The sequence below is a fragment of the Ranitomeya variabilis genome, chromosome 2, assembly GCF_051348905.1.
Source record: "Ranitomeya variabilis isolate aRanVar5 chromosome 2, aRanVar5.hap1, whole genome shotgun sequence".
Lineage (NCBI taxonomy): Eukaryota > Metazoa > Chordata > Amphibia > Anura > Dendrobatidae > Ranitomeya > Ranitomeya variabilis.
In genome coordinates, this window is record NC_135233.1 from 675,658,387 (window position 1) to 675,672,341 (window position 13,955).

At 40.4% G+C, this 13,955-nt stretch overlaps 1 protein-coding gene across 9 annotated transcripts in view; it reads left to right on the top strand.

The window, feature by feature from the left end:
• Positions 1-13,955, top strand: part of MAP7 (microtubule associated protein 7) — a 186,019-nt gene that overhangs the window by 133,527 nt on the left and 38,537 nt on the right. For all 9 annotated transcript variants that reach the window (XM_077289294.1, XM_077289296.1, XM_077289300.1 and 6 more), the window contains exons 2-3: positions 3,156-3,233; positions 9,592-9,669. In XM_077289294.1, coding sequence (XP_077145409.1) covers positions 3,156-3,233; positions 9,592-9,669 — 156 coding nt within the window. The remainder of the gene's footprint in view (positions 1-3,155; positions 3,234-9,591; positions 9,670-13,955) is intronic.

A 13,955-nucleotide genomic window follows, 5' to 3' on the forward strand; every position in this document is an offset into this window, starting at 1 on the left:
CATGACGCTGGCAGTGGAAGTCTCGCGCTGGGCTGCGAGACTTATGAGGAGGGCGGCGCCGTGACTTTCTTTTTCCTTCTTGGACACTGCGGCTGGAAGCAGACAGCGACTTCGGAGAGTATGGGGTCCTTTGCCTCCTGCGCCTCCCTGAAGCGGTGGGTGTTGGCAGGACCGGAGAGGCTTGACACGGCGACCGAAGGGTATCTTCTGGATGATGAGGGACAGCATCGGCAGGCGCTAAGATAGGTTTCATAGCCAGGCACTGCCTCAGCCAGTCCGCTCCATCCTCGCCGTCGGCTCTAGTCAGGAGCTGTTGCAGGAGATTCTCCATCCTGGGGTATGTGTCTTCTTTATCTTCTTCCGCTGACAGAATGACCAGATACCACAAAACAGGTGTTTATATATTCAAAAAAAGAGCGGCAAAGCTGCTTACAGCCAATAGAAAACCGTTACAATAGGCACCAAACATACCAGAAAAAACCAGTTTCACACTTTCAGAGATGACTGACCTGACCTTTATTTGACCTTTCTTCTGACAGAAAGCCATATTAAATGACAGGGTCCATGAGGCCATGAGACCCCCGCTATATTTCTTTCAGGTTTACGCGGGGGGGCTAACATTCTGATGTCAATTTTTTTGTGTTTTAGTGCTACCTGTAATTTTCAGAGATTGCACTTGTACATATAGTGAATGGGTTCGTTCATATGTCAGTGAATATTAGTACAAAATTGCACAGACATGTCTGATTTTGATACGAATGTCTCATCATAATAGCATAAAAAGCTGAAAATTTGCCCAAACTATAATAAAACTCCAATGACACTTGGTGAAACTTTTTCTCGTTTGAGGAAAACTGATGTTTGAGTGGATTGAGGGAGGTCAAAGTCGTCTTCTTCGTACTGTTTCAACTGATGACTTAAAGTGGTATTATCAAGTTTTGAAAATTCCAAAGAGCCCCATGTGAATGGAGCAGAGGTTGATTTATGCGCATTTCCGCTCCATTCATTCTTATTGGTATTCTCAAGTTTTGAAAGTTATCCCCTATCCAACAGATGGGGAGTAAGGTTCTAATTGCTGGCGGTCTGAGCTCCTTAGCGATAATGAAAACCGAGGTCCTTCAGATCCCCATGTGAATTGAGCAGGGGTGCCGAATTAATTCTTATTGGAGTGCTGAAGACCGGCCAAGCGCTTGGTAATTTCTGGTGGTCATATTCAGATTGAGTGGAGCCATAGTGCACATGATCGACCACCACTCCATTCACTCTGGGCTTTTCAGTCTTGGTGGGGGGTCCCATCGGTCAGACTGCCAGCAATCTTGTCATTATTCCCTCTTCTATGAATAAGGGACAACTTGCAAAATTGATGAGATAACTTTAAATTATTGTGAGTGCTAATATGTTTGTGTGCCTCGTTGGAAGAGTAACTGTTATGGTTACCTGCCTGTTAAGGCAAAAGGCAAAGGGTCAGGGAAATCACAAATCATCTCTACAAGTTCTTTCAAGGTCAGTCATACCCAGTAGCTGGAATAACAGGTGTATGCATGTATACAAAGAAGTGTTAATATAGAAAAGACTGCAGCTCTTCTATGAGCACTGCAGCCCTTTTAAACAGCAGATCAGTAGAGGTACCAAGAGTTGGACCACCACTGATCTGATATTGATGGTCAAACTAGATCTTACACACAAATTTTTCTTATGCAACTAAAATGTACCATTAAACTGCACCAATTCAATGAATGAATGATGATGTGATAGTTGCAGTCCACAAGGGCTCTCTCATCGGCAAATGAGAAAGCCAACTCGATGATGGTGTGTTTGCTACTAGGCCTCAGCTATACAGACACTTTGTTGCTGGATGCTCTACAGCGAGTCTACCTGCCATCCTCAGAAGACATGACTTGATTTAATGTACCGGTTTAATGTAAGGTCTAGGCAATCCTAAACTAATTGATCAGTATAATGTACAATACAACAATTTGGAGAGTGGGAATTATGAGATGCTTTACCTTTTTTTTAATAAAAAAAGGATTATGACCATTCTATAATATTTTCAACTATAATATGGTAGCAGCATGGTGGCTCAGTGGTTAGCACTGATGCTTTGAAGGTGTGCGGCACTGAGTGTGTCTTGGGTTCCATGTTCTCCCTGTGCTTTGATTGGTTTCCTCCGGATACTCTGGTTTCCTCCCACACTGTTAAGACATTCTGATAGGGAAGAATAAAGATTGTGAGCTCCGATGGGGACACTGATGATAATTTCTGTAACTCGCTGCGGTATATGATGGCGTTATTGAAGCAAGTAAAATAAAATATTTCTTAGAACTGATAGAAGTAGAATGCCTGTAGTGTACAGGCCTTGGTATTCATAATGGGATCTGTCTCTGAGATTTTAACTATGAAGTTGTCCTGTCTCGTACATGGACTATACAGAGTGTCACCCTACTACAATACAGGAAGAAGCTCTTTTTCCTGACACATCGGTTTCTTTTATCCTGCAATAAACTAATTTTCAGCTTACTTTAGAACAGTAATGTCAGGGCCCTGTAGTTTACTCCTCTCACCACACCCTGCTTATGACACTTGCGCTCCATAGGGCATTTGTTTTGTAAACTTGTATCATTCAGTTACTCATTGACTGTTAAATAGTTTGTCTGACATACATACATTGGGTAGGAAACGGGATATTTAACACTATTGCAAGTTTCCCGATTAGTGTTTAGTGGCATATTTTATTTCCTACTTTTAGTGTATTTACAACGATACAAATATGTCGATCATGATTTCAGATTTGTGTTGCCTAAATTTCCCAAAATTTTCTATACCAAGAAATCTATAAATGTTACAGGTTTGGGCTCAGCAGATGCACCGTCATGTCTGGATTATTCAGATGCAGGGGTTACCTATAAGTGCAGGGGTCACAATCGCACCCAGGCAGTGTAGACTAGAGAGGCCGTAGTCTATAGTGCTCCATATGAAAAGACCATTACTATTAAAGACCTTTGATAGCTGGGAGCTCACAAGCTTCAAGTTATGCCACTGTAATGTGAGGAAAACCTCAATATGTGACGTGGCAGCTATAAAATATTAGGTTGTACATACAATCATACTATTAGGTTTTGTATACTGAGCTTAAATACCTCCACTCTGTTTTTCAGCTCCTGATGGTCCTCATGGTAAAGAGAAGAAAATGTCATTAAGTCAAGCAAGAAAAGACAATGCTCTCTCCAAATCTGGTGAGCTCCATCGATGACTTATTGTAGATTGTTCTGTAGACTTTTGTTAGGCGTGAAACCTCTTTCTTTTTGGGTGCTAAGAAGGAGCTCTATGCCTGCAGTTGGTCTTCCCCATTTCCCCCTCCCATACACTTTAGATCAGGGATGGGGAATCTTTTTTTCTGTCAAGGGCCATTTGGATATTTATACCATCCTTCGGGGGTCGTACAAACTCCACCCACAAAGTGCATCCTGACTCTGTCACTGGTTTCAGGACGTAATCTTTCATTGCATGCCCTTCAGTGCTCAGTAGTGAGCACTGCATGTGTGTGCGCTAACAAAGGAAGAAGAAATTAATAAGCTTGTGGCTATCAAAATACACCTCCTTGTCCAAGAATGCGGTCCCTGAGAATCTGCCCGGGGGCCTGATAAAAGGTCATCAAGGGCGGTAAATGGCCCTGGGGCCTGAGGTTCTTCACCCCTGCTTTAGATGGTGGACGGTCTTCTCGGCTGTCCCTTTCATACACAGGATCACTTGCCCGACTGAGTGGTCTTGTGTTCTCTAACACAGTTGCTGAGAGACCTCTTAGCCAGGGACTTATCTCTGAAAGAACAAAGCTATCAGTAGACCAAAATTGCACATGATCTATCAACTTCTACCCTACAATCAGTTGTTCTCTGCCCCATACACATTAGAGCATCAGCTAAACCAGTCGACATCAGCAAGTTTGGCCAACATTAGTCTGTGTATGGGTGGGCTTTAGGTGTGTGCTTCATACTAGTTTTTAACCAAAACAAGTACACCACAATGCAGATTAACATTTTATTTCCATAGATAGATATTGTTGGATTGTGCTTATAAAAATGGGCATTTTTGCAAGTTATGCTTAGTAAAATTCACAGCCATTTTTGAGATGTAAACACTTTTTCTTTATATTTACAGCTCGTCGTGTAGGAGACCGACCACTATTGCAGTCTAGCTTGTAAACAATGTGCTGAAGCGCACACTCATGGTCAGCTTCCAAACCGTATTTTTAAGCTCCGCAGAAAATTGCAAACTGCGTGTTTTGCTGTCTTGCAGCAGTGGTTGGTCTCCAAGGCAACGAGCTGTAAACAGAAGTGTTCCAATCTCAAGATTAGCTGAAGATTTTAATAAGGAGTAAACTTCAAAATTGCTTGTGTTTATAAACCCTGAGTGATAATTCCCATTTATAACCCTTAAAGTTACAGAGGTTTTTATTGGTGACACATTGTAGTGCACACTGGGAATTGTTGTTTTTGCTTTGAATGGCATGCCCTTTGTGCAACCACGGTAGTAAAACAGTTAAAATGGACCCGTTCACTGTTGACTTGTCTATTTCAGTAAATGCTTGTATGTTTCATGAAATAAAAATTCCTGAGCTTTTTTTCCTAGAAGTTTTATAGTGTTGTTCCTTTTTCCGGAAATGTATGAATAAACTGGGTGTTACCATTGTGAATACAGGTTGTGTCTGCACAGTCTGACACTATCGAATCAGTGCTGATAGCCAGATATATAGACACCCCCCCCCTCCTATAAGTAGATTGGTAACACCCAGTTGATAAATTATTCATCTTATTAAAGAGAAATGACACAATACAGAAGAAAAGACACTCCAATATTTTTCATGGAGAACACATTCATTTGCTAAACTAGGTAACAGTTAAGAGGTGGCAGGTTCTCTTTCAAGGGACTCTGTCAGTACAGAATGGCTGTTCCAACCAGATTCTCAGTGAGTGCACCCTTGGTGTGGCCAAATGTTTCAATACACCTTTTCACCCACTTGTTTTCTAGCTATCTCCATTCTTCTATGGCTCTTTGAAGCCAGAGCTGTCAATTAAAGAAGAGGAGAGTGGAGATGGAGGAGAAAACAACTAGGTAGGAAGGTGCACTTAAATGTTTGACCACACCCAGGGTGCATTGAGCGTCTGTGTTTGGTTGGAACAGTCATTCTTTGTTGACAAATATCCAAGAAATATATGTCAGGCCGCACCCTAAAACAACATTGTCTCTAAGGACTTAAGGGCGCACGTCCTCACCAGGGGGTCCATCGCAGACAGAAAATCCAAATGCAAATGAAGAGAAGGACAGCGCCACACCAGGAAGTGAAGAAAAGCAGCTCACATTTTATTCTGCCTCCTGCGGCAACGTTTCGGTCCGAAGACCTTTGTCAAGCACAGTACAAAACATTCCAACCACCATTATATATCCTTAAACCCTCCCCATTAATTAACCAACAACCAATAGGGATCCCACAATATAATAGAAAAAACACATACAACAGTATAATATACATATATATAAATAAAAACAATATTATACGAGTAGCTATCAATACATCTCCCTCTTTAATACATAACCGTCATCTCTGATCACTCCCATCTATCAAACTTAATCCCACAAACCGCAATATAGTTACCAACTCCCAACATGTAAACAGACTCCATCGACCTATCAGGGCAATGCATCAAAGGTTGTCATGGTACCGCAGGCGTGTTCATGAGGAGCGCAGCACAATCAGGTAACAGCGCCGACCCCATGTGACCGCACCATACCCAACATGCAACGCTCCCCATTGCACAGGCCCACAGGTCCCTCTCCAACCGCGCATGTCCCGGAACAGATCCCGCCCACTATCAGTCACAAAGTGCTATGTGACGTAACGCCCGTCAGTGGGCAAGTCCAAAGTCTCTTCTACGACCGCGCATGTCCCAAATCCAGATCCGCTCATCTAAATCAAGGTGCCGCATTCCTATACATATGTCCGTGACATCACGATCTCCAGGAGCTCCAGTGCGCATGTCCAAGTCCCAATATTCAGTAGCTTCAATGCGCCTGTCATACAGCGTCCATATCGATGCCTTTAGTAGTTAATGCGCATGTCCAAGAAAAGCTCCATCATTCAGAGTCCAAAAGAAGCAGTATATTTCATGCGCTCATCCAGATCATATTACTAAGCATCCTGCATCTTTTTTTTTTTCTTTTTTTTCTTTTTTCACTCGCAGGACAATAATAAACATATATATCTCACAATATTTGTGGCCACCTATTCAGGACCTGTAATGAAAGGTCAAAGTACATTCGGGTTGCACAATACAAACAGTAAAATTCATCCCATTGAATCCATACATATACTGTAGTCTAGCCACAAAAATGAGAATAAACACTGTGTGTGACATAAGGAGTCATTTCTTTACTTTTGGCATAAATAAATATCAACAAAGGTATATCTAACATAGAAACAAAATATACACAACAAGGCCCCTATTTATAGGTATTAGCATCATCCTAAAATAGACAATACCAAAACCAACTCTTAGTGGGAGTGGATATAATGATACCATACAGAATGACACGAAAAACATGTCTCTAGTACCAAGCCCATTAGAACATCCATACTAATGGGATACAAGGGAGCAGATCTTAAGGGGTATTATACCTTCCTACTCATATCACAATTATAGAATTACAAAGAAAAGAAAAAAATAAAAGAAATCTATAAGAAATCTATAACATGGTTAAAAACAATATACCGAGGAGGAATCACAATAGACCCACAGAACGCTAGAGGAGACAACTCTGTTGGTATTCAATATTCAATCCCTTAGGACAGAGCGTATCAAGCTCAAATATCCATATCAGCTCTTTTCTCTTCAGGAGAGCAACCCGATCACCACCCCCGTCTTGGCACAGGAGCATCATCAATAACTCTATATCTTAACTGGTTAACTGAATGTCCAAATTCGTGAAAATGTCTTGGAACCGGAAGCTCAATCAATTTAGTTCTAATAGTGCTTTTATGCTTGTTAATCCTAGTTCTAACCTCCTTCGTGGTCTCCCCTACATAGTAGAGGCCACATGGGCAACTAAGGTCGTAGACCACAAAACTACTTCTACATGTATATCGTTTTCGTATCTCATACTTTTTACCAGTGTAGGGATGGCAAAATGAAGCTCCCTTCACCAAATTATTACAACACGCACATCCGAGACAAGGGAAATTACCCAAGCTCGGACGGCTCAAAGTAGTTTGTAGGTCCCTCCTTGAGCTACCCACATCCGATACCACCAACTCATCCCTTAAGTTTCTATTCCTCCTATAAGAAAACAAAGGGGGCAATTGAAACTCATTCACGTTGGCATGACCTCTACCAAGTAGTGGCCAATGCCTCCGTATGACTTCCGAGATCCGATTACTCAAACCATTATATGCTGTTACAAATGGGATTCTTTTATTTGATTCACCAGCCACCCTAGGGGTAAGAAGCTCATTTCGTTCTTTAGATAAGGCTTTTACTTTGAACCCATCCAAATCAACCTTAGGATAACCTCTTGCAAGAAATTTAGGTATCCTGGTATGTACTAATGTATGTATGATATACTTTCCGATATGCTGACTGATGCTTTTTACATACTTCTTATAATATATAATATATAGTATACCATTTGGTACTACCTCACATTTGTGAATATTTATTAATTTATTGTCTGATTGATTGCACTGTTGCACTTTTTCAGTCACCATATCGGTAGTTATATTTTGGAACTGGTTGAGTGCTATTACTATCTGCTTTGATATCGTATTGGGAGGTAGTTGTTCTATGTTAGCCACTTATTTTCCAGCCATCCCTTCCAGTTGTGTCTGTTCTCTGTGGTGTCTCATTTTTTATGTATTCGGTTTTACCTGTTCTTTAATAAAGTTGACATTACATTATTAGTACAGTCTAGCATCCCTTTTTGGTGTGTATGATTAATATTGCTTAGACGTAATTAAATTCGCTATTTATAGGTGTTTTTTTTGTTTCTATGTTAGATATACCTTTGTTGATATTTATTTATGCCAAAAGTAAAGAAATGACTCCTTATGTCACACACAGTGTTTATTCTCATTTTTGTGGCTAGACTACAGTATATGTATGGATTCAATGGGATGAATTTTACTGTTTGTATTGTGCAACCCGAATGTACTTTGACCTTTCATTACAGGTCCTGAATAGGTGGCCACAAATATTGTGAGATATATATGTTTATTATTGTCCTGCGAGTGAAAAAAGAAAAAAAAGAAAAAAAAAAAGATGCAGGATGCTTAGTAATATGATCTGGATGAGCGCATGAAATATACTGCTTCTTTTGGACTCTGAATGATGGAGCTTTTCTTGGACATGCGCATTAACTACTAAAGGCATCGATATGGACGCTGTATGACAGGCGCATTGAAGCTACTGAATATTGGGACTTGGACATGCGCACTGGAGCTCCTGGAGATCGTGATGTCACGGACATATGTATAGGAATGCGGCACCTTGATTTAGATGAGCGGATCTGGATTTGGGACATGCGCGGTCGTAGAAGAGACTTTGGACTTGCCCACTGACGGGCGTTACGTCACATAGCACTTTGTGACTGATAGTGGGCGGGATCTGTTCCGGGACATGCGCGTGTTGGGTATGGTGCGGTCACATGGGGTCGGCGCTGTTACCTGATTGTGCTGCGCTCCTCATGAACACGCCTGCGGTACCATGACAACCTTTGATGCATTGCCCTGATAGGTCGATGGAGTCTGTTTACATGTTGGGAGTTGGTAACTATGTTGCGGTTTGTGGGATTAAGTTTGATAGATGGGAGTGATCAGAGATGACGGTTATGTATTAAAGAGGGAGATGTATTGATAGCTACTCGTATAATATTGTTTTTATTTATATATATGTATATTATACTGTTGTATGTGTTTTTTCTATTATATTGTGGGATCCCTATTGGTTGTTGGTTAATTCTTTGCTGACAGTCTCCCTTTACAGCACCACTCTAGTATTTTTTTTTAATCTTTTTTGTTAGGGAATCATGTATGTGAGTGTAACGCATGAAGTCTCATACTCCCCAGTAGCCATCTTCACATGTTCTCAGCCCTGTTACAGCACCCTGTGGACGATAAATGGAAGCATTTACTCATTTACCATTCCATTCACACTGGGGACTTTGGGACCCCCTTTCTTGTGATCGGCGAGGGTTCCTAGAAGTGAGACACCTAGCGATTCTACGTTTATCACGTTTTTCTGTCTTCTGAATAAGCGATATGTTGTTTGTGGTACAGCCCTTTAACCCTTACTCATAGCAGAGAATCATGCAAGCATATGTGTTTTTCTGGGATTGGTTGTGTGTCAAAATCCAACGGATGCTAATGTTTTTACTGGATGTCAGGCATAAAGTGTACTTTCTATGCACACGTTGATTTTTCCATCCAAGAGTGGAAATCCCCTACGACAGGTGCAGATCCTGAGATCAGAGGTCTAATAGTGCAGCAGTAAAGCATTTTGACGGCTTTTTTTACTGAACAATATTGGCATTTTGTCCTTTTTTCAGAACCACATCTCACACTGAAAGTAGATGAAAGGCAAAGACTGGCCCGGGAACGTCGAGAAGAGCAGGAAAAGCTGATGGGTATGGATCTTTAGTAAACTTTATGCACGGTAGAACTTGATTTATAGGGTATGCATAAGGTAACATGATTAAGAATTTATTATCCAAAGTGTGATATTTGGTATAAATCTAGTCTACACTAACTGAATTGTGATGCTGGTATTGGTGATCCTGTGATCAGAATTGCAGCAAGTTCTTCCATTTGTCAGTTGTTATCTGGCTTGTATTGATCTGAATAGAGGCCAAATAAAAGAAATACAATATGCAAGCCTCTAGAAGAGGAAACAAGCACGAAGAGTTTGACTTTTTATAATGCTTCCGTGCCTGACCATCATTGCTCCATGAAACTTATCATCAAAGAATAATAGAACATATTGTAGACTTCCTCCATATGTAAATGTCACTTATCTGCTCCAATTTTACGGAACTGGTTGGGCACTTTAACTTGCAAATATGCTCTCATTTCTAGATGTTCAGCTGAGAGAAAAGCAAAACAGGCACGTTTTAGATAGAACCAGGATTTGTGGTCTAGGGCAGAGGTGTCAAACTGCATTCCTCGAGGGCCGCCAACAGGTCATGTTTTCAGGATTTCCTTGTATTGCACAGGTGATAATTTAATCACCTGCACAGAATGATTCCAGCACCTTGTGGAATGCTAAGGAAATCCTGAAAACATGACCTGTTGGCGGCCCTCGAGGAATGCAGTTTGACACCTCTGGTCTAGGGGCACCTTTTCTAATTTATCGCACATGGTATTTCCAACCCTAGTAACCTTACAGAAGTTAACTAGCTAAATCACAAGGCATCTAGTGAATTTGGAAAGGCTTGACAGATTGGGATGTCTCTGGTAACTTGAAAAACTATGTTTTTAATATGCATGTGCAGGATACGGACAGGCCCTACATAGTTTTATATCCTGGAAGAACCCAAAGACTGTGACCACTGAGTGGCTACAAGCAGAGATTTTTTAAAACTGTACAAGGGCTACAGAAAGTAGATTTTAGCATAGTATCATATTTTTCACACCAAGATTTCCATTCCTTTGCTAAAACCATTTTAAGAGTGGGTGTCCGTAATAAACATAGACCATGGGTAGGGCGGGCGGTCAGTTTACCACAGTTTATAAATATCTTCATACAGTTCTAGAGCTGGAAAAACAAATTAGATAAATGCCATCCAAGTGTTTTGGTTTTTTTTTAGCAGAGAGCTATTTCTACTGACATCTTCATACGTACGAGCTCTTGATTCCGCTGATCATTCATATGTTTTCCCTAAAATGATGAGAGAAAGCTGCTTCCAGATTCCCTTTAAAGTACAGTGGCTTACATCCCTGGACCACAAAGGCATCATTTGTTAAAATTCCAACTGTCTGATTTCTGTCCCCAACATCATCAGTGGGAGGACAATGTTGGGGGCCTTAAGGGTGGAATTTGGCCTTTCCCGCATTTAGTAAAAACATAAGGATACAATACTTGTTTGCCGGTTGGTGGTATCCAGAGAATACAAACATTTACAGTAAACCTTCCATAAAACATGTCATTTACAGGCAGGTTCTAACTTCATATTCTCCCTGCAGCCAAACTTCCAGTTACATACCGCATATGTAAAATTAGCATGGTGGCTGTTGGTAAATACCCTTTTTGTCTTTTTATGACCTGTCCCCTTTTAAAAGGATTTTTACCTAATGCTGAAATGTCGCCATATATTAATGAATAAAAAATTACAAATCAGAGCAATATTGGTTGTTAATGTTAATCCCTTTCCCAACATATGTTTTGGCAGTCTTGGACTGGCCCACGGGAGAACAGGAGAATACTCCGGTGGGCCCCTCTGCAAGAGCGGGTCATCACCCTCTTATTTGAGCATTACTTGGCACAGTATATACGAATCACTATGCATGGACAAAGGCAACATCTTGTTCATTTAACAATCTACCAAGTCCATTGTTACATAAATTTGTGATTGAGGATAATGTTACATTTGCATGTAGCTGAAAAGTGGGGCCCTAGAGTTGGTTACTGATGGGCCCTTTGCACCCCAGTCCGACAATGTGTACTGGTATGTCATGTCAGGTCGCTGTGCATGGAGCGGTCTCCGGAGCTGAGCCCGCATCATACCCTACTGAGGCCAGCTGTGATAAACCGCCAACATCTTCCTGTAAAAGCAGTGGCCAGAGCATGTTCGAATTGTTGCTGTTGAACCACTTAAACGCAGCAATCACTGACCGTGTCATTTAAACAGCGCAATTGCTGGTGTGTGCTGGCACTGGCTTCAATTCTCCCCAGCGTGATGCAATCGCCGAAGACCCCCATGACAACAATCATTGTCCTCCTGTGAAGTTCAGATTGTAGGTGGGTTTCAAAGGACAACGTCATTTTGTCTGTTTTCTGGCAATATGATTGTATTGCAGTATATAGAACAAATGATCCGAAAATCACGTATTCAAGGTACAAGTAAAAAATAAAGTGAAAAAATTCTAAGAATTCAAATTGCCTCCCTTTCCCATTTTAAACAAGAAATAAAAGATAAATAAGCATAATGGTGTCTCCACGTCTCTAAAAGTCCAATCTATCAAGACATAAAATTAATGAAACCATACAGTTAATGCCATGAGGTAATAAATAAAAGTTACAAAATGCAGGATTTTTTTTTTTAGTTGCCGCGCCTCCATTAAAATATGAACTGAAAAGCAATCAAAATGTTGTTAATATGCCAAAATGGTATCAATAAAAATGTCTGCTTGCAGCAAAGACAACACTCTCATACAGTGTGAAAAAAAAATTGACACAAGCCAACAAATTGATTTTTTTTTTGTTCATCTTTAAAAAAAATTATAAAAAAAGAGACAAGTATTGCCGTAATCATACTGACCTGGGAAGTCATATTGCCAGGTTGTTTTTACTACACAATGAACGCTGGAAGACCAAAGCAAAAAAATTGAGGAATTGCGGGGGTGGGGGTTATATTTAAACTTTTGCCGCACTTGGAATTGTTTTCTCGTTTTCCAGTACATTATGTGGTAAAAATGAAGGATGTCATTATAGATTAGCGCTCATGCGTCAAAAAACAAGCCCTCATACGTCTATGTTGACTGAAAAATAAAAAAAGTTATGTCTCTCGGAAAAAAGGGTGGGAAAACGGGATTGTAAAAATGTAAAATTGTCTGGTAAGGAAGGGGATAAATTAGTTCCTCTGGTATTGTTGTAATTTTATAATCTTGGCAAGTTCCGGTGAAGTTTTATAGATAGATAGATAGATAGATAGATAGATAGATAGATACTTGTATGAAAGGGAAAAAAATATGGCTCTACATCTCAATCACTTTTCAAAATGGCCACTACAAAAAAATTCCATTGTGTCTATAAGTACCGTAATAGAAATATTATTACCACTAACTTCTTTTTCCTAATATGTACCCTTCTATGCTTTCAACAAGATTTATTTAGAAACTTGCATGCCTCCTTATAATGAAGTCTAATTGCTACCTCAAGACGTATCAAACTCGCTGTGGAGTTTTTTAAATGTCTGCAGCGTAAATTAGAGTATGGCATTTTTTTTGTATTCATTATTTTTTTTAAGATGCTTCTGTAGTACCAAGGGAATCAGAAGCCAGTAAGTTCTGGTGAGGATCTGTCTGTGTGACTTTTCCTGCAGACACTTGCGGATTTGCAGCTCATAGCAAATCTGTTACTACGTGCTCTGATTTAACAACCATGCATTTTAAAATATATATATATATATATATATAGACCTGCTATATTTTAAACACCATTTAATTATATTTCTATATATTGGCCCAAAAACCATTTGTTAAAATAAATCAGTCTTTTTGTTAAAGCCGTCTTCCTTGACAAGGGTACATGAGCATTAGCACAGCTCATGGGCAACGCATAAGTTAATGTGGGCATCAGCTCAAGGATTCCTCAAAATCTCTAGAGCTGCTAAGTAGTCTGCTGTTAAGCTCCAGGCAGAATATGACTCCGAGTGACCTTGACAGCCATGCTTTCCTATTATGTGTCTAGTAGTGATGAGCGAATATACTCGTTACTCGAGATTTCTCGAGCATGCTCGGGGGTCCTCCGAGTATTTTTTAGTGCTCAGAGATTTTCCTCACCTCAGCTGAATGATTTACATCTGTTAGCCAGCATAAGTACATGTGGGGGTTGCCTGGTTGCTAGGGAATCCCCACATGTACTTACGCTGGCTAACAGATGTAAATCATTCAGCTGCGGCAAGAAAAACTAAATCTCCGAGCACTAAAAAATACTCGGAGGACCCCCGAGCATGCTCGAGAAATCTCGAGTAAC